Source organism: Drosophila sulfurigaster, chromosome X (assembly GCF_023558435.1).
Source record: "Drosophila sulfurigaster albostrigata strain 15112-1811.04 chromosome X, ASM2355843v2, whole genome shotgun sequence".
NCBI classification, from domain to species: Eukaryota; Metazoa; Arthropoda; class Insecta; order Diptera; family Drosophilidae; genus Drosophila; species Drosophila sulfurigaster.
In genome coordinates, this window is record NC_084885.1 from 18,839,774 (window position 1) to 18,861,338 (window position 21,565).

At 41.7% G+C, this 21,565-nt stretch overlaps 3 protein-coding genes across 4 annotated transcripts in view; all 3 read right to left on the reverse strand.

Annotated features, from left to right (window-relative positions):
• The window catches only part of LOC133847912 (centrosomal protein of 162 kDa), a 31,809-nt gene extending 30,040 nt beyond the window's left edge, over positions 1 to 1,769 (reverse strand). The window contains exon 1 of the mRNA XM_062283205.1: positions 612 to 1,769. Coding sequence (XP_062139189.1) covers positions 612 to 1,415 — 804 coding nt within the window. The 5' untranslated portion in view covers positions 1,416 to 1,769. The remainder of the gene's footprint in view (positions 1 to 611) is intronic.
• A 651-nt stretch (positions 1,770 to 2,420) lies between these two features.
• LOC133849508 (protein wings apart-like) lies at positions 2,421 to 13,367 on the reverse strand. Of its 2 annotated transcripts, none has more exons than XM_062285642.1 (8): positions 13,188 to 13,367; positions 11,103 to 12,218; positions 6,711 to 9,731; positions 5,179 to 6,039; positions 4,487 to 4,659; positions 4,327 to 4,415; positions 3,933 to 4,123; positions 2,421 to 3,863 (listed from the first exon to the last, which is right to left on the reverse strand). In XM_062285642.1, exons 2-8 carry the CDS (start codon positions 12,153 to 12,155, stop codon positions 3,597 to 3,599), a joined length of 5,655 nt encoding a protein of 1,884 aa, XP_062141626.1. In that variant the 5' UTR covers positions 12,156 to 12,218; positions 13,188 to 13,367; the 3' UTR covers positions 2,421 to 3,596. The 2 variants fall into 2 exon arrangements, with proteins under 2 accessions (XP_062141626.1, XP_062141625.1); XM_062285641.1 differs by having other exon boundaries at positions 12,605 to 13,367.
• A 481-nt stretch (positions 13,368 to 13,848) lies between these two features.
• Positions 13,849 to 16,326, reverse strand: LOC133849510 (apolipoprotein D). Its single transcript, XM_062285644.1, has 5 exons — positions 16,068 to 16,326; positions 14,586 to 14,723; positions 14,306 to 14,429; positions 14,091 to 14,247; positions 13,849 to 14,028 (listed from the first exon to the last, which is right to left on the reverse strand). Exons 1-5 carry the CDS (start codon positions 16,200 to 16,202, stop codon positions 13,857 to 13,859), a joined length of 726 nt encoding a protein of 241 aa, XP_062141628.1. The 5' UTR covers positions 16,203 to 16,326; the 3' UTR covers positions 13,849 to 13,856.
• Between the last annotated feature and the right edge of the window lie 5,239 nt (positions 16,327 to 21,565).

Below are 21,565 nucleotides of genomic sequence, written 5' to 3' on the forward strand. Positions count from 1 at the left end.
GAGGGAAAATTCATTTACTGTACAATGAAATATCGAGACTATGTTATTTAGAAGTTTCAACCATAAATTGATATTTCAAACACCATATAATTCAAATGGGCTCATCGAAAGGCCAATTGGAACTCTGAACAACATATAAAGATATCTGTACTCTCTCTGCATAGCATAGGAAACGAGAATTTGATAAGCATTACATCACTATATAATTTAATTTGCTGCACAATTTCTAATACAAGGGCACAGCTCAGTGGGATCCATTAAAATTAAAAATTCTAACAAGAATCCTATTCAATCAAATTCTAAAAGGTAGAAATACAATAGGCCATTGGTGTAGGTCAAGGTGTACAGTCGAAGCTAGCAAACAAAAGCTAACAGCTACAACACTAGCTTTGCTGCTTTTTCGAGGCTTGCCAGCCAAATTTTAATCATTGATTTCATTTAGTTAAGAGGAATATAAAAAGAAAGACTCAAAACTTTTAGAGTTTGGAGTGAGGAGATAGAATTTTAAATGTACTGAATAGTACAATGAATACGGTGTATAAAAGTATCAGCAGTCAAGGATGCAACACTAACTGAATTGTAAATGAAACTTTAAAAAAAAATCCACTCACCGTATCCTCGTCGTCGTCCGTATTGTCGAGCTGTTCCAACTGCAGCTGCTGGGCGAGTAGCTCGTTGCCATTGCCATTGTGTGTGTGATGCAGCATATCCTTGGGCGTGGACTCCTCGGAGATGACCGATTCCGAGGGCAGATTATCAACGAATGCCACAAAAGTGCCATCCGTTTGTGGTGTCTGAGCCCGGGTAACTCCAGCTGCTGCTGCTGCTGATGTTGGCGACTCCTCTTGCTCCACTTTGGCCTGCTTTGGAGAAGCGAATGTTGGCTTGGTCGTCACATGCTCTATGGAGCGTGTGTAGCGTGTGTTTAGCCTAATGCTATTCTGTGGCGATGACAACGATTGCGGCGATGAGGATGATGGCGAACATGGCTTTAGCTGCACAGCAGCAGCAGGTGCCATAGCTGTAGCTGGAGATGCAACAACAGTTGCATCGCCATCGCCGGCGCCGCCTAAACGCAGTTGCTGTTGGATGAGACGTTCGGCCTCCAGCAGCAGCTCGTCCACGGAGCGCATGTCTGTGTTGTCGGAGAGGCGACTGACCTCCTGGAAAATGCTATCCGGGTCGGCTGGTTCAATGTTGCAGTCCTGTTCCTTGGCGAGAAACTCAATGATCGAGCTGCCGCTGGTGTAGTCAAGAGCGTCCAAATCCATGCTGGACACCACCTCCATGCTGGTCACACTGACTGCACTGGTCACACTTGCTGCGCTGTTGTTGTTGTGCCGCGGTGGGCATGAACGTTGTGGGCGTTGACGCGACACAGTCTCCTGCTTGTGTGGGCTAAGCACCTTGGACATGGCGCCTTCGCTATTCGCCCCTTACCCTCACACACACACACACTTCCTCAATGTATTATTTACACTTGGATGTTATTGCTATGCTATTCACTCTCAGTCTACGCTTAACACTCGCGTCTCGCTCGCAGCGTCTGTGTTTTTGTTTATGCTTTATTTGTTGTTGTCCCCTGCTTTTTATTTTATTCTTTCATACGTGCTTTTCGGTTTGCCGCTTTTTTTTATTAGTTTTCTTAAACTTATTTAGCTTGACAGAAATTTTGACACCCGACTGTCGTCACACTCGATTTAGTTTGTGCACAACAAAAAAAAACAAACAAAATAAACTTTTGTACTTTTATTCTCGCATTAGATAGCTAGTGGTGGAGCAACATCGATGACATTCACTATCGATGATTCGATAATTTGAAACTTTAAAATCGATGTTTTTATAGCAAACATTGGTGTTGTTGGCAGCCAAACAATATAATTAATACGAATTATTTATCATCGTACAAATTAGTCTTTTAAACGAACTATGAGCATTAGCTTCTCAACTTTGAAGCTGCAGCTTTGTCCACCTATGTTAAAGTGTGACCACAAGCTAAATTTCTCAAAGTATACCAAAATATAGAAAAATAATATTCACCTTTTATGCCACTTTTGGTATATTTGCAAAATATGTAGAAAAGGCGCGTCATTTGAAAAGCTTAAATTGAAATTGAGACAATTTCAGTCGCATTATTCCAATTGTCTTTTTTACATTATACAATAAAAAAAAAACATACAATTTGAATATGCACTCTTGAAAGTTCAGAAAATGTTCTGAAAATATTATATTTTATTTATTAAAGGCAATAGCGAATTTAGTTGGATTTTTTGATTCCCCGCAATCTAAATATATACTTTTATAAATTAATTAAAGCAAATGAAACCATTTGAAGTCATTATTAACTTTTTTTTACAATGAGTATCCATTTCCAAACCGAAGTAAAAAGGCCTTTGAACCAATTTGAAATAGTCGTAATCGAAATTCATTTCACTTGAATTTTATTTAATATTTTCTGTTTTTTTTTCTGCAAGAACAATATTTATAATTATAGTGTGTAATAGTATCCTTATAATAATTTTTCACATTATCGACAATTTTAAAACAAAAAATAAATACATATATATTTTTGTTCCCGAAATTGTTTTTTTCTCTGTGTTTATATCTCAGTTGTAAGCCTAAATATGACATTTCTTTGTTAAACATACACAATACATACATATACATACATATTTGTTTATGGATAGATTTCTGTTTCGCTTAAAATGTAGTATTTGCAATAAAATAACTATATATTTTCCTTATTTTCTGCACTTCATTCATTGTTCACCCTCATATCTTTTTACATGTGTTGTGTGTGTGTGTGTGCTTATAAAGAGCGTTCTATAATTATTAAAAAAAAATATATATGGTTCAAGTGTAAATATACATATACATTCATATATATATATATATACTTTATATTATAATATAATAATTAGTTAATAATAAAGAAATAGAAACATTAAATAAAACCTAAGTTGCGCTTCATAAAATCGTTGAATAAACAATATGTACAATTGATTATTTTGTATATGTGTGTGTTTTGTTTGTTTGTTGTGTGTAAATAGAATAATAGTTGCTAATATTGCTTATGACTATATAACGTACACATATCAGTAGTAATTTGGATCATTGAGTGGTTGGTTGGTTGTTTTCTTTATAGTGTTGGCGGTATGTAGTATCAAACGCTGACCATGCTCATGAAATTTGCTATCACTTTTCTTGTTGTTGTTGTTCTTCTTCTTCATTAGAATACAAAAACGCTAAGCTATATGTATAAACCAAAGCCAAACAGAGGCAGAGCACTATATAATATTAATAACTATATCCAGTGTTTGTGTGTGTGTCTGTGTGAGTGATTATATAGATTACGCATCGATATACAAAACACATTCATACATACATAGGAAAATTAACAAATATTACACATTATGCAATTGTCTCTCCTACATATTTGCAATTACAATTTTTACATAGTTTCATTTTGGTGGCAGGCTTTCAGTTTGTGAGTTTATTTTATTTGGCGACGGCGGCGCACGAGGAGCGTGTGGTGATGTGGTGGCAGACAATCCTTACTACAGCATTGATTAATTGTCCTGCTGCTGCTCATGCAATTATCTGTGACTGCTGTATGTCTTAAAGACACGTGGCATACTGCTACCACTGCTGCTGCTGCTGCTGCTAGTGTTGTTGCCACTGCTGCGCATTCCCTCCGATTGCCCAGCATCGTTCTGATGGTGATGATGATGCGTTGTCGTCTCCAGATTCAGTGGCATGGGCATCGCATGATCATCGGCATGCTCATAGATATAGTCGCGCTTCTTAAAGTTGTCAATGATCTTCTTTGTCGACTTCATATGCGCCACAAACGCTGCCTCCAACTGTCAAAGAAGGAGTTGAGTTAGTTAAAATACTTTATTGCATTTGCAATTGAATATCGTGATACTCACGCTGGACGTTAGATTCATGAATGTGTGATATTTCTCCAGCACACCAACGATCTCCTTAAAGCTATTGCCGCGCAGCTGCCGTCGCACGATTGTCTCGTACTGCTCGTTGTCGGTGATCAGGTTGCCAATCAATATAGCCGCATAGCTGCCCTTTAGCGTGTGCTCCATGTGGTGGCCAGCGCGTTGCACAACTGCAAAATAAACACAGCACACAAATTAATCGTGAAATCGATGTATCAAGTTGCAAATATTTGCTATTAATTTGTTTGTAAACAAGGTAGTTTAGCTTCACATTAGCATTCATTACTTAAAAGGTAGAATGTTTATCAATAAACTAGCTTAGCTTTTCGTTTACATTCGATATAATAACAGTGCCTTTTCTTATTTAACTTACGATTATTGACAGTCTCCTCGACCTCCTCCTGCTTCTTTTTGCCCTTCTCGTTGTTCTCGAGGAACGCATCCGTATTCTTTTCCACAAGTCTGCAAAACAAGCATACAAATTGGTTAATGATGTGTCTCATTCTGGCGAGATGAGCTCAGTATTGGCTTACTTGGCTAGCTCCTCGCATTTGTAGAAGTACTCGAGCAGAGCCTGGACTGCAGTGACTGCCTGATCGCCGGCTGGTGGATTGTCGGCCACATATTCGCCCGGCGCATGCGCCTGCATCAGCGTGGCACGATTCGGAGGCGTGTGCATGCACAGATTGATCAGCAGCGTCAGCACCTGAAAAGGAGAATTATACCATTAATGTAAGTGGAAGAGAAAAGTACATTACAAAATACAATTAAAGTAGCATACATAATCAATGCAAAACCAATAAATTAAAACTTCAAAGAGTATAATAAAAAAAAAAGTATGTTAAAGTAAATTTCAAATTTGAGTTAGTATAAATTGGTCAATCTAAAAAGTTGGCTCAAATAAAAATTCATTTCTTTAGTAGATTTCTAAATTAAACTAGAAAATAACAAGTGATCAAAGTGATTATGAACAGATTACTAGTAAGTACTTTTAAAATCTACTAAAGGTTCTACGATCTTTCAAATGAAATCAAAAAGAATAGAAGCTTATAATCCATCTCTTAACTTTTAAAATCTACTAAAGGATCTACGATCTTTCAAAAGAAATCAAAAAGAATAGAAGCTTATAATCTATCTGTTAACTTTTAAACCCTACCAAGGGATCTACGATTTTCGTGAAGATAAATCAAAAAGAATAGAAGCTTATAATCCATCTGCTACTCACCAGTATGCTCAGCTCAAAGACGCAGCGATCGGGAATGTAGTTGGAGGCGAGCAGCAGCAGATGGAAGCTCGTCTCGATGACATCGCTGCGCTTGCCGAGCAGCTCGGCGCCAAGCGATGGCTGCGCCTCGTTGAACGTGTGCGTCAGATTGATGAGCACCTTCATCACAGGGATGAGCAGTTCACGCATCGCGACACCCGGATGCTCTTTGCTGTTACTCGCCTCCGTTGTCGTCGGATGCAGCACCAACTGCCGATCACACAGGCGATACAGTAGGCACAGCGTGTCCACCGCCCGACCCTTGGCAAAGGTGAGCATATAACGCTGATTCGCCTCGTTGTGTTGCGTCACATTCTCGAGGACGCGCAAACAACGCGCCACTGTTTGCATGTTGTCCAACAACGCGGGCTGCCAATTGATCAGCTCCATGTCTCTCGCTGAGGACGACGTTGAGATGATGGGCTGGCAAAAGTCCGATATTGTCTTGATGATGTGCTCCAAGCCGCCGAGTTTACGCAGATCCTCCTTGAACCATTCGCCCGCACGCTTCGATGTCAGCGAGAGCAGCGTTTCCATCGCCAGTGTGCCGACCGTTATCGATTCCACATTCAGATGCGTGCCCTTGCCCTGGGCCTTGATCTCCTCGCACAGTTCGCGCACTTTCACCTTGTTGCGTTCGTAGTTGGCGCGATCTGTGGGCGCTGCCACGCCTACGCCCACACCTTCCGCCTCCAGCAGATTGATCATCAGTTCGAGCGAATCGCGATCCAGATCCATGTTGAGACCCTCCTGCGACAGTATATACATAATGGCTGAGGTGCACAGACCCAAGCTCAGGTCCTTGTTGGCATCGGAGAGTGCCTACAGAAGATGATGAAAAGTTATATTATACTAATTATATTTAGTAAATCTTAGGCGATTATTACTCTTTTTAAGCCCATGAAACTAGTGCAGAAATTTTAAACCTGAGATGTTGTTTTGTCACCCTTTTACGGGGCCATGAAATAATATTGACGAATGCATTGATTCATAAATTTAATTTTCAAACGAATACAAAACCAATGATTAAATTCCTTTGAAATTACGATAAACGTTCTTGAAAACGCAAAAAATCGAAAGATTATAAAATCAGGCAAGGTTTGAATGCTAATAATGTCGATAACTGCTTCATTTCACTTAATTGCATTGCATATAAATGTTATTTACGAAGTCATTAAATTTTCTTTTAATTGAAAACTTACACAACAGCTCTCAAGGTGCAACATTTATCAGTTACTTAATTATATATCAAAAGATCACAAAACTAGGCATGATTTGAATGTTAGTAATGTCGATAACTGCATTTAAGTTAACTGCATTGCACATAATTGTTATTTAGAGATTAATGCATCATTTTAGAGACATTCCATTTTGTGGAATGAAAAGTTAAACGAACATTTCTTAGACAATGTAAATTAAATGAACTTAAAATGTTCTGTACTTTAATTGCATATTGCAGATAATTGCAAGTCTTTCAACACAACTTTACTCACCTTAAAGAACTTGGTGACCACTCCGTGAGCACGCACATGCATCCGGAATGCGGGTGTCATGCACTTGGTGGCCAGCTGCAGGGCGGAGAGACAACGTGTGGGCGGCGGATTGTGGGGCTGCAGTGCATCCAGTATGTACTCGACATCGTCGTACATCTCCTGGTACTCGCCAATCTCCTGAATCTGATGCGCCGTCTTCACATTGCGCACCACCGTATAGTACTCCTTTGTCTTGCGATCCACACGCAATCCAGTCGCGTTGCCACCAACTCCAGTGACACCGCCAGCTCCTCCTGCTCCACTTCCACCTCCGCTACCGCCACCGCCTCCTCCACTGCTTACGCCGCCTCCTCCGCCTTCGTCCGCACTGGGCTCGAGATCGAGATCAAAGGAATCCGCTGAGGCGGCGCCACCAAGCGAGGATTGAGCACTGTGCTGCGGCTTCGTTTGGCGCGCCATCAGTTTGCCCATCGCTGGACTTTCGCCACGCAATGCGGCACTGCTGCAGGTATTGTTATGATTGGAATTGCTATCACCGAAATCACTGTAGATGGCATCGATGGCATTGCCGCTCTTGCCGGCGGCCAAGCCATCGGCCTTGTTGACTCCACCGCCGCCGCTGCCCGCCGTCGTGGATGCGGACGCATTGCTGGCATCGCTGCCCGTCCCGCCGCCATTCGCCTCGAGCGCCGCATCCCAGCTGTGCTTGTACAGATGCCGCTTGGCCACCGTCGCCTGCTCGGCCTGATCGGATGGCACCAGCGCACGGCTCTTGAAGATGCTGCCCTTCTTCTTCGAGATCACCAGCTTGACGGCGCCACGTTGCGTGTCTTCATTGGCCGCAGATGTTGCTCCCGCTGCACCTGTTGTTGCCGCTGCTGTCGCTGCACTTGCTGCTGCTGCGGCGGCGGCTGCAGCGGCGGCTGCGGCAACGGCAGCTGCTCCACCCGCCGCCACTTGGGTGTCCAGCGTCAGCGTGCGCTTAAACTTATCCTTGAACTTGTAGTCACGCGGCGGCGGCGACGATGATGAACCATCGTGTTGCATCGACGAACCATTCGACGTGTTCGACAACTCGTCCATCGCGTGCTCCATGGCGTCCGACTCGAGCTCGGTGTGCGGCACTTTGGCGGGCGGCGGTTGCACCTCGTCGGCATCCAGCTGGGCATCCTCATCGTGCTGCTCCAGCTGACCGAGCAGCTTCAGTTTCAGCTGCTCATCCTCCGCATCGGGTTCTTTTGTCTGTTGCAACACTTGCGTCACCTGCTGATTCTTCCGCTTGCGGCCGTAGCTGCGTGTGGCAGCGCCGCCTGCCCCGTTGTCTGCGGCACGACTCGCCTCCGCTTTGGCCGAGAGATTTGCGGCGATTTTGTTGATATTGTTATTGTTGCTGCTGTTGTTGTTGTTATTGCTGCTTGCCACATTGTTGTTGTTGGCCCGTGCTGCAGCGCGTCCGCGACGTGGCAACGTTTCGCTGGCCTCTGTTGTTGCTGTTGCAACTACTGCTGCAGCTGCAACAGTTGTTGTCGTTGTTGACTCTACGGCTGACTTCTCGGGTGATTCATCCACTTCCATGTCTTCGACGCCCGTCCGCTTGGCGCCGCGTCCACGTGTTGCACGCTTGGTTGTCCCGGTTGTTGTGGTTGTTGCTGCTGCCGTTGTTGTTGTTGTTGTGGGCGATGTCTCTACTGCTGCTGGCTTGCCCCTTGTTCTTGTGGCACGTTGCTCCACAGGCGGCGCAGCAGCTTCGACATTATTATTGTTGTTGTTATTATTCGCCTTGCGCCCTCGGCCGCGTGTTGCACGCTTCGTCTGCTGCTTGGCGGCCGTCGTCTCCTCCGGCTCCTCGTCCGCCGCCGCCGCCACCGCCTCCTCAGTGGCTGTCACAGCTGTGGTGGCGCCATTGAGACGCGGCTCCACATCGCCGCGCAGCACCGCCAAGATGTCCTCCCGCAACGGTTCCTCCACCGCCGCCGTAGCGACCGTTGCACTATTGCCATCCATGGTCATCAGCATCGATTCCAGACGGGATTCAATGTCGGAGGGCGGCGCCACAAGTGACGAGTGTTGACTGGTCTCCAGATCGCTGGTGATCACACTGGAGCCGCGACTGCGTATCACACAGCTGTCCTCCTGCACCGCCTGGGCGAGCAGCTGCGGTGTGCTGTTGCCCTTGGAGGAGATGCTGCCCAGCACCGAGGACTGCGAGTCAAAGTCGTGATCCGAGCGTGTTGTGGGCGAGATGACTGAGCCGCGTTGCAGTTGTGGCGGATGCTGCAGCTGTTGCTGCTGCTGTGGTTCACTTAGCGCCAAGTGCGGCGATGGCGTCTTGAACTCGGAACCAGTTACTGCCCCTTCGGGTTGCACTGTTGTGGTGGTTGCTGCAGCTGCTACTGCTGCTGCTGCTGTTGCAGGTGTTGCTCCAGCTGTTGTTGCTGCTGCCGCTTGCTGCTGTTGCTGTTGCTGTTGCTCGACTAGTGAATGCTTTGTGTGCTTGTGCTTTTTGCTTTTGGATTTCTTTTCCGCTTTGGCGATGGCGTTGCGTATTACGTCCGTTTTAATGATCAGCTTCAGTCGCTCCTTTGGCGGTTTATCCGGTGAAATTTTCACCGTACAATAATTGATTTCCGGTGGTTCGTCCTCCTCCTCCTCTTCCTCCTCGCCTTCTTCCTCCTCCTGATCCTCCTCGTCGTTGCTTAACGCACTGTTATTGTTGTTGTTGCTGTTGCCCTGTGACGTCACCTCGTTGCTTGCAGCTGCTGCCGCTGTCGTCGTTATTGCTGCGGTTGCCTCAGCTTGTGGCAGACTCGTTTCTGGTGGTCGCAACGGTTTTACGGTTATTTTCGGCGTACTTGGCACCACTGTGGCATCCGCATCCTCTTCATCATCATCTTCCGCTGCTGCTGCTGTTGCTCCGCTTGTTGCTGTTGTCGCCTCTTGATACTGCTGTTGATGTTGCAGCTGGGCAGGCGAACTATTTGGCGGCTCCTCGCTGTCCGTGCTGACCAAGCGTGAGGTGCCCTGTGGAAATGGAATGGAAATGCACAGATAATGCCATTGTAGAATTTGTGTGATGTGGCGTGTTGTGGAAAATGATCAGCCTATTTTCTCAGCCGTAATTAACACTTGGACAACAACAAACTAAACAAACTCGCTGAGCTGTGCGACAAAACTGTCGTGGAACAGTAACAAACAGCAACTGTGCCGCACACAGCAAAGTGAAAATGAAGAAAAAAAGTATCAGTATGAAAGAAAAAACAGTCAACAACAACAACAACGCACTGAAGAAGCAGAACGAACGAAAGAAGAGAAGAAAAAAAAAACTCCGTTTAATGTAAAAGCGCGCGTAATTTAACACTGCCCTGTTGTTGTTATTGTTGTTGTCGCTTTCTCTTTCCCACACGCGAGACACGCAAAGAGCGCTACCAAAACAGACAGAGACAGCCACTGCAGAGAGAGCGTGCACCAGAGAGAGCGAGAGAGAGAGAGGCGCAAAGGGGTGATCGACACACTCTCTCAGTGAGCACGCGTTTCTAACTTCTGTCGCTGCCTACTACTGTTGAGCTGTGCGCTCAGTTCAGCCAACGCACAGTGGGCAGAAGCAGTGAAACGGGAAGAACAAAATTTAACAATTGTTTTTGACTAATTCTTTGGTTGATATTGAGAAATTATTTGCTTTGACAGAACTCTCTAAAAAAAGGTTATTTTTGAAATCAGTAAATTTGCTAAAAGATTGGCAGACTATCTGGAAATGTTCAATATTCATCCTAAATTTATTAAGATAGCGATAATAATTTGCAGAGTTTAAACTATACCGTTTATAAAGTGCAAAATGTACTAATAATTTAATATTATGATTGAATTTCAATAACTTTAAAAATGATGTAACACATAAAATTCAAGTTGAATACAAATTTGAATAAAATAATAATAAATAAATAATTACTACATAGCAAAATACTCTAGTGAATTCGAAACATAAATTTTAATTACAATTATAATTTTATATCACATTTAACAAATTTAATTAGAAATTTAATACAAATTTTGATCAGCAAAACAATCGCTTAAATCCGACTGGTGCCTTTATAAGGCAAAGAATATCACGATTAATTCTTGATTGAAAAGTTCAAAAGTCCAAATTTGTTTCATTAATAAAATCGACGATAATTTTAAGAACTCGAAACTTTCCTTCTTTTAGAAACTAACGCTTTTACAATGTGTTCAGTTCAACTTGAATTTAATATTGTATATTTTACATCTAACACTATCTGCTGACGATCTCAACTTTTAACGCACAATTCAAAAGATAAGAGCTAGAAATCAGTTCTCAAAAAACGCAAGAAATTGAAAAACTAAAGCTAATCCCAACACTTTGTCGAAAACACTCACTTTGGAAATACGAAGAACAATTGGCGGGTGCTCAGGTGTGCGCGAAGCACTCGACGAGGCGGACGCAGATGGCGGCACATTGCCACCGGTTGCTGCACCAATTGCCGCTGCCGTTGATGACGCCAATCCGGCTGCCGCAGTTGCAGCTGCGGCGGCGGCACTTGGAGCCGTTGTTGGTGGTGGAAGCGCTGGACTGTTGGCATCGGTTGCTGCGGCTGCTGGAGAGGAGGGATCTGTGGCATCGGCGACACGCGCCGTCTTGGGAATGATCAGATCTTTGCTGGACGAGCGATAGCTCTCATCCTCGTCCACCTCGCAATAGTTGACCGCTTTGCGGGCACGTCCCAATATTCGTGATGGCGGCGCCTCTGGTTTCAGTTTCTTTTCCTCCTTCGCCTTCTTGGACTTTTTGCCCTTTGGCTCGGCGATGGGCGGCGACGCTGCATCACCTTCCAAATGTTGCTGATCCGCATCCAGACCGAGGAAACTATCCGCTGAACGATCCGCGGCGCCACTAAACGCACCTGGCGTTGTCGCTGCCGTTGCCGCTGCTGCCGCCGCCGATGCTGCTTTCTTTTTGGGCGATTTGCGTTTCCGCTCTGCGGAGTTGCTGCCCTTCGCCAGTTTGAGCTTGATGGGCTCCTGACGCGTCGGCGTCATCGGTGGCGCCTGCTCGCCACGCATTGGCGATGTGCCACCACCGCAATGGGGCAGCTGTTGGATGATCTGGGCAATCACCTCAGGTGGCGCAGCATTGCGCGATTTGAAGAATTTTTTAGGCTTTGGTGGCTCCGGCACCGACACCGACATATCATTCGGGTCATGATCGTGCGTTGACGCTGGACTCTGGGCGGGACTGGCGGCTGCTGCGGCGGCTGTGGCAGCCGCTATGGCGGCAGCAGACAATGTGTAGGTGCGCGTTGAGGTGAAACCCATTTTGCCCCATTTGCCCACGGTGCCAACGGAACGGGCGACAGTGGGGCGATTTGTGTTCTCCTTCTCCTTGCAGAGCGAGTCCAACGGGACAACGATGTTTTTGCCCCAGCGTGACATCTTGATTGATCTTCTTGTTGTTGTTCTCTTTTAGCGCGTCTTGTTTATTTTGCAATAATTACACTGCAAGGGAGAGAGACAGAGAATTAGAACACATGTTAATTACAGTTAGCAATTAAGAGTATTGTGCTTTACTCCTTTGACCAGCAAAGAAAAACAACTCAAAGAGGAGTCTCAGCAGCAGCACCAGCACTGAAATGTCAAAAACGCAACAACAACAAAGCACAACAAACGAACTCCCATAACGGCAGCGTGCGTGCGAGCGAGCACACAATATAGTCGCATTGCGTTCCACGCATAGAGCGCGAGCAATTTATTATTTCTGTTTTCGTTTGCTTCCATTTTTTGTGTGTGTAGTTTGTATTATTATTTCACTATCAATGCAACATCCATATTCATTTGTTGCATATTTGCCATTTATTTTAGTTTATTTAATATACACTGCTCACCTGTATCAAAACATTTGAGTTGAAGAGGACGATGTTGATTCTGGTTTGTTGTTGTTGTGCTCCGTTTATTGCGTGAATGCATGTGGATATATGTGTATGTGTGCACACATGCATACATATGTTTGTTTGTGTGTGTGTATGGTCAAATCTCTGTTGCTGCTCTGTATGTATGCGTGCGAGTAGGAATGCAATAAAACAGAAGACAGCAACGTCGTCGTCCGTTTGCTTATTGGCGCAATTTTGTGTTACACGCGCGAATTCTTAGCCTTTACCTTTTGGGCTATACGTTTTGTTGTTGTTGGTGTTTGGCGAACGAACGAACGAACACACACAGCACTGTTTGTACAATTAATATTATAATTAACTAACGCACTATTGCCACTGGCGGTTGATGTTGCTTTTCTTGTTGCTGTTGTTGTTTTTGTTGTTGTTGCTGTTGCTGCTCGCTGTATGTGCATAGTATAGGTAGTAGCAACTGCATGTTTTTTGTTGCACACATTTTCCACCACTTTTAACGAAGCAGAAGCAGAAAATCGCAAACGAGAATCAGGTACCAACAACAGCTACTAAATTATATACATACAAATAAATGATTGCGTGTGGGAAACGTGAAATTCATGTGCATAGCGAACACAAGTTCATAAATACGCTCATAATGCACATTTGCCGTATGCAAATCCAATTGAATCGGTTAAAAACACACACAAAAATATTAAATTTTTCTTCGCAACTACGATTTTAGAGTGACCGAATTTTGTTTGCGTTGTTCAGCCTGCCACTCAGTGTGACCGCCTATTTCAGATACAAGAATTTATTATTTATCTCTGTTTCGTAAGAAAACATTATGAAAATATACTAGTTTTACGTAGCGCAATATTTTGAATTTCCTATTAAGTTTAATTTTTATTCTTTAAAGTAAATGTAAACACATTTTTTGACATGTAATGTGTCACCTTGAATAGCTCTTTTTGGCAATGATAAATTACAAGTGCACAATAGCTAATTTTACTCTACTCCAAGTTTCGGTATTTGTGTACCCAATGTACCAAAAATAGTAACTTTGCAGCCGACCAGGGTTGCTTTTTCTTTTACAAATCTTTTATTTCTGCGTTGCGCAACTTGCGTTACGTAGCTCTTTCTGCGGTACGTCGCGCAATACGTAAAGCATACGTAACGTAACGAAAATTGAGAATACATTCAAATTGTATCTTGGCGCCTCAAAGTAAATTAAGCAAATGTATTGATTATTGAATTAATTATCTTCAAGTTTATTGATTACTTTAAAGGAATCTTGGGTGTGCTGCTGTTCGTTCACAATATAAGCTAGCGGGTCATCTTTACTCGACTCCATCAGATGCTCGCAAGATGTTTGATTTATGGGAAACATGAATGATAAATCAATATCGTACCGCGGCAATTTCTCTCTATAAATATTTACGATTATTAGCGTACAACGAAAATCAGCCAAGCAATTGCAATAAATTACTTCAAAAAGGTTACCACATTGACGCCCAGCGTCGCTTCCCGTGAGAGCAACAATGCGGATAAATAACGCGGATGCTTCTTCTTCTCGGCACAGTGCATAATAAGACCCCAATTGTGATAATCCGTATCCAGCACATAGGTGTTATAAATGCCCTCATCTGCAAATTAAACACAGTGCTATTAAAATGTCTTCTGTGCATTTGACAATTAAAATACATATATCTTCCGTATGCATCCAATGACCCGGTGTGCCAAAGTCCGGTATTAACCACGTAATATTGCCTTGCAGCTTTTCGCGTAGTGGATCCTCTGCGAAAATGTAACTAAAATTCATCGTAATCTGCAATCGATAAATAGTTATTACTCTTCGATAGGTTTAGTAATGGCGGAGCACGGTACATGCAATGCTGCCAATTTATCGCGCTAAAAAATACGGGATAATGGCAGCACAAAAAAAAGAAACATATCCGTGTTTTAAATAGTTATTAAATATTACATGCTGATCTTCGCTCGAGAAGGCAAAATTGCTGCGCATGCAAGCGTATTCAGGCAGCTCCTCGGTAGATGCATAATATTCCACCACGTGCCAGTTGCCCATCATTAGCTCCACATCAAAGTTCCTTATGGCGCGCACCTATTTTTTGTTTTTTTGTTTTGTGTTTTTGGTGTAATGAGAATAATGCAATTGTATTAGAAAGTTGACATGAGCATACATATGTAAATAATAGGAGAGACACAAACAGACATAGACACGGATGCGTGCTAAACGAAATTAAAACACACACACATACACACTTGATGTAAAGCCTAGTTGCGTGTGTCAACTTTGTGCATTTGTTCAATTTGTTTTGTGGCTTTTGGCTGTGCGTTTTACAGTTTTACTTGACCGCTGTCAACGATGCGTCAACGGCGACGGCGACTGCGCGACGCTGGCAGCGACGCCAGCATTCTATGCGAGCAGACACTTAGAAAGTGTGATTGATTTTGGCATCAGTTCAGTGTGCGCACATTTCTTTGGCCCCAGACGTTCTGAATGTGCGCCTAAGTGACTTGCATATTAATGAGATCACACACACACTCAAAAACATTTCCAAATCTGAGGCAAAGATGCGACAAAGTTTTTTTTTTTGGTGAATTCCAGTTACAATTGAAACCGAAAATTTGAAATGGAATTGGTTCACGATCTATGTGAGAAGCTCTCGTTGAGCACGTGACGATCAAACAAAATAAAAGTGGATGAAAGCAAGGTGAGTTTGATTATCAAGGTTGCACTATTATTCACATTTGAACCCAATTCAAATCTTGGTACACGTGTTTGTATATGAACATATATGCATATCTACATATATCGCAATGGTACTTTTTGCAAGTCGTACCATGATTGTGTACCATAATTTTAATTCTAAGCAATTTGTACAAATTATTTGAAAAACGGTACACCTTTGTAGAGCATTACAATGTACCATATTTGAATTTGTACCTAATTAGTTTTTAAGTAGCAGTAAAGCTTGTGCACTTTGGTCCATTTTTACAAGGCATGGTACTTCTACTACTTTTCACACTAAATAGTTTGAACCACATAAAATTCTAGCTTGGAAAGCGGTACATTTTTGCTCGGTTCTTTTTACAGTGTACCATAAGCATTAAATCATTGTACATCAAGCAATGATTAGTCATACTATTTATACCGATATCATTAGCGCGAAAGGGAGATTTCGGAAATGTACGATTTGTAGAAATAGAATCTAAAGAGCATTCTATGATATAAAATAATAGTTAAATTTGAGCAATTTAAAAAATGTTTCGGGAAGAAGAATCATCCAATTTGAAAAGTTATTTATTTTATCTGTAATATCCGCTTTGGTGATGCATTCCATCGGTTATCAATGTGTGTCGCAACCCAATAAATTGAGTATTTCAAAAAGAATGTTCCCCTAACAATACACTTTGTTATCCTGTGGGAGGAATGTGAACTTACATTTGGACACTTCCGCCGAAGATCCGTGCGCTTTTTGCTCGTTGCCGTGTAGCTGTTGTACTTCATCCAGGCATTCGACAGTTGAAGCAACAGGATAAAGAGCAACATTGCCGCCCAATGCCACAGCGAATTCATCGTTACAGATAAAGCGGATACGGATATGGATGCGGATACGGATACGGATAAGGATAAGGAATGCTGTATTTAGCCGTGAATCGAACGCGCACACTCGTCTCGTTGCTTGGCCTCTTACTGAGGCTGCCACATTCAGTTGCTCGAACGGATGCCGCAAGCAACAGTTTGACTTTTAGCGGATAAGGCGCCTTATACTAAGTACATTAATACGCACACACATACAGATATTGAAATACAAGTATGTATATTTATTACACAGAATATGCATAGATGTTGTGTATTTCATTAAAACGTTGTGCGTTGTTGTCGCTCTTTTCTGCTGCTGTCGCCGCTTATTCATTATCGTAGCTGAAAATAAAAGCGCACACACAATCGCACACAGTATTGCAAGGCTAGTGTTGAGTAGCTGGCTGTTTTATAGTTAGATTAAATTATTGAGTTTCCTCAGCTTTCCATTCAGCCTTTCGTTGTTGTAGTTTCGCATTCCTCATTTAATTCTTATTCTGTTTGAAAGATAATACTATATTAATAATATTAACATTTATATGTAAATAAAGTTAATTTATAATTAGAATAATTAAAATTGAAACGCACACATTCTTAAAGCTTTTTAGCTGCTTTCAAGCTAGATTTACATCCTAAAATTACTCTTACTTCCTGTTGATCTAGTAGAATCCCAGCCGATTTTTTAAAAATATTTTTCATCAAGCAATATTTTGATTTAAAACATTAAATAAAATTCGAATTAAAAAAGGAAAAAAATAACAAATAAATTTAAAAGATGAGCTATATTACAAAGTAGCTCGGTTATACAATTTTGCGTTGAAATAATAATAATTAAAAATAATAATTGGAATTTAAATTGTTCTTTTAGATATTTAAAGAAAAAATTAAATGATTTAATATGAAATGCATAAATTCTACTAAAACACATTTTAGCTAATTTTAAGCTATATTTGCCTTAAAGAATATCTTAATTATAGACCTGTCTGTTGAGCTAGTAGAATATTTGCGAATCAGTTGCGCACAGTGACCACTGTGCGTTGTTGTCTCTTTCAACATATGCGTTATAATGATATTGAAATGTGAGTGGACTGTCAATGAAAATAAGTGCAGTGTGCATAAAGTAATCAGTCTTATCAGCCACCCACATAAACATGCCAACAAATATGTGCGTGTGTGTGACATTTAGTGCAATGCTTGAACCACTGTGCGACAATATGTTGGATGCCGCGCAGAGACGGCGACAAGTTGTATTTTTGGATTCATTTGGAGTTGAGAGTTTTAGCAAGTTGCGTTTTTATTTTATTTTTATTTTGCAGCACTTTTCAATTTAGTCAGTTTTCACTTGACGCTGTCGCACATTGATCTCAGTCCGGTTCCATGCGTTTGCAATGCGATCCCTTTATGGGTTCCCATGCCCCCAACCCCAAAAGTGGAACTCGGCAAGTGGATTCCAAGCCCTGCCTGCCAGGCAACCAGCAGCAGCAGCCTGAAAAGCAATAACAAAAGCGTAAGCGTAAGCGAGCGAACGTATATAACTTTCTCGCGGCATTTGCTGGGCCTTGATGTGTTGATAAAGATGAAATTTTTATCCAGACTTGTGCGAGAGTGAAAGAGCGAGAGAGAGATGGAGATGGAGATGGAGAGAGAAGCAACATGAAAAAGAAAAGAAAAGAAAAAAAGGTATGCAGCAAACAGGAAACACAAATTTATTCTTTACGATCGCGAGAACAGCCTGGCTTTGGACACTTTCTCTTTATTGCGAAACTCGTTGGGCGGCATTTTCACGCAGCCATCGCCGTTGCCATTCGGCATCCACATTCACAACGACAAACGACATCCACAGCGACAAGCATTGACATCCACAACGTAACGTAAGCGACAAGTCGCTAACGCAAACGCTAACGTTAACGTAAATGTCAATGCTAACGTAACGCGCACTGTGCTGTCTTCACTTTCCTTCTTCCGCCTTGCGTTGTGTGTTGCTGTTGTGTCTCCATCTCCATCTCCGTCTGCGTCTGCGTTTGGCCAGCCAGTTAGCCAGTTAGTCAGTCAGTCAGTTGGCCAGCCCAAAAACGGCGCAAACTTTCGTCGTCGCTGTCGCCGTCGCTGCCGCTGCGACAACATCACTACTTGGCCATGGCCATGGCTAGTTCCGGCTTTAGCGGTCATCTCCACCATAAAACTTTGCAGCCAGCAGAACCAGCAGAGGCAGCGAGACCGAGACCGAGATGGACATCTCTCTCATCCAGGCGCGACGCACTTACGAGTAAACGAAAAGCCGCTTTTTATGTGCGCCTAAAAAAAAAATAAAATAAAACAGACAAGAAAAAAAAAGAAAGAAAGAAAAGAAATGAGCGGCCAGTGCAAAAAAGGCGAGAAAACGACCAACGAGAAATGTCTCCTGATCTTGCACACTTACACACACACATGCATACATGCATACATGTATACATGTGTGTGGGTTTATGTCTTTGCCCAGCACACCAGCAAGCTTCGTTCAATCGACGATAGTTTGATTTCAAATATAATATCGATAATTAATACACACACATGATGCCATTATTAGCAAAGTTATTTCAAATCTTTAGATAATAGATGTAAAAAAATAAACATTCGCTTTCGATATATAAAAACTTTGCAAATGATTCACCAAAGTATTGCGTGTAAGCCACCGTAAAACGATTAATTTTCGTTTTCTTGGTTCACTGGGTAGCTCTTTGTGTGTATTTGTGTATACACACTTAGTTGTCGGAGATGAATGAAAATGACGGGCAATTGAAGCATGCGCCAAGGGCGTAGACCAACCCAGCCGAGTCGCTTACTAACCCATATTCCACATTCAAGTCGCTCGTTGCAGATGGGCGCGTCTCGTGACACGAACACGAGCACGAGTCTACTTCAGACTTGAGCTTCTTCCTCTTCAGAAAGACTATTTAACAAACGACCTAACATAATACATAAATGTCTGCCATTAACGACTGCTTGACTATGATTTGTGTGAGTGGGCTTTAGTGTTTATGTAGAGTGTTAGAAAATGGATGTATAATGTTGATCCATAGTATAATAATAATATAATAGTAAGAGCTGCAATACTAGCTGATAATAAGAGTAGCTGATAATATTATTAGATGAAGTGCAGAGATATTGATTAAAGTTAGAAGTAGGTTCAGTTTAAATTAAAATTGTTGAGGATTCAAAGAAATGAGCTTATATATAATAGTAAGCTTTAAGAAATTGAATATCGGGAAAGGAAGCGAAATCGAAATAAACTTGTATTTTTAAATTTAAAAAAACAGTTTTTCCACATAAGAATAATTATTAAAGTAGAAGTAGAAATATATTTTGCTATTTTATAAATCATCAATAAAAAAAAATAAGAATTGTTTATATAAAAATTAAATCAAAATCTTGCAAAGAAAATTTGAATTAAACAAAAAAAAAATAAATCAAAATCTTGTGAAATATCAAACAAATTTGTCTGAATTGAATTAGTTGATTGCAATTAAAAAGAAGCACGACATTCATTACGGAGCACAAGAGCTGCAATTAAGTGCAGCTGATGACCACTGTGCATAGTGCACTTAACAATTGCATTGAGTAGATGATAACCACTGTGCAGAGTTGTGTGCACCGATTTCTCAATGAACATCATGGAGCCAAAAGAGTTTGTCATTAAAGTTTTGGACATGCCAAGACTGCAATGACAACAGCAATCACTTCGACAACAACAACAACAACAACAACAGCAGCAACAACAACAAAGAGAAGAGCTTGCAGACATAAAAGAGAAAAAGTCGTGCGTATTCGTAGAATAAGTAAATGATCATGATGCTGTAGATGTTGTTATGATCATTGGTGATTTTGAGATGCTACACTTGAATGCTTGAAATGCGCCACGCCCAGCAGCAACAACAACAACTACAACAACAGCAACAGGTGGCAGCGGCTCGCCCGGAATGTCAAACGTTTATTTGTCGGTAATTAAATTTGAAAATGATTTAAATTTCACCAAGAAATTTTTGGAATTGGACTTAACACTTTCTTCTCTCGATCCACAGCAGATCCCCAGATGTTGTCTCCCTCGCTCTCTCACACTCTTCAACTCTTTCACTCTCGCTCTAACGTTTTGCAGGTGGGGCCCACCCGCAAGCGCAATGTTGCATGCCCCACCAACAGCCGCTGGCCATTGAGCATAAGCATACCCAATAACCAATACTGAAGAGTGAATACTGAAAAAGTGAATACTGAATAGTGAATATTGAATATTGAATACCCAATAGCCATACCCGGACTCGGACTCGCACTCGAACTCGGGGGCCCCCAAGAGCAATCCGAAAGATCAATTCGTCTGATTGGAGATTTGTTTTCTATTTGCAATTGATTGATGTTTGGCTGGCAGGCGGCAAATGTAAAGCCAAAAGTCTCAGTCGCCGTCGAAGTCGCGGCTGGACATCGCTCACTGTGCAGCAGCAACAGCAACAGCAGCACATTGATCATCATCATCATCATCTTTGACCGCCATCGGCATTTGTACAAGTATTTGTTAACTGCCAACGTCTCTCTGTGTCTGTGTGTGTGTGAATAGACTCATGAGTTTGCCTGCAACTCTATTCAAATTGTTTCTTCAATAATCATAATTGTGCCTCTCATTCATTTCTTTTCAATTTCCATGTCTCGACGCTGCCAAATATTCCAAAAATTTTTTTTTTTGCTCACTGTCTTCACAGACTGCCATTTGAAGGCCTTTCTAGCCAATTTTTGCCTTTGTAGTTGTTGTTGTTGTTGGGAAACTTTGACTTTAAATTAATGCCTCAATTGAAGGAGAGTCATAGCTATACAAATGAATAAAAATCATTGAATTTATTATACTTTATTGTTGTCATCGATCAAAAATATGTTCAATTCTGCAACAAATAAATATTCAGATTCGTGTAAAAGAAATATTCATATTTATTATGATTTAAATATTATGCCTATTCTTATTCAGAGTCTTCTGTATGGTTTGTTTTAAGTATTTTTTAAATTTATAAAATATTTTCGTGTCTATAGCAAATATTCGTATCTATCGTATCTACATCTGCAGATTTTTAATCTTATAATAAGATTTATGTTCTTAAAATGATACGATTCTTTCTTCTTATTTTTTGGAACTTGTTTCTTATATTAAATTTTTTTCAAGTTGTGTTTTCTAACATTGGAATCGTCATGTTCTTGACGCACATTTGAGATCAAAATTCTCAGTACTTAAATCGGAAATATTAATTTTCTTATCTGAGTAGAATACATAACATACCATAGCTATTAACTGAGTTCAACGATTTTAGTAATGAAGTTATATTTTTAAATTAACTATTCTG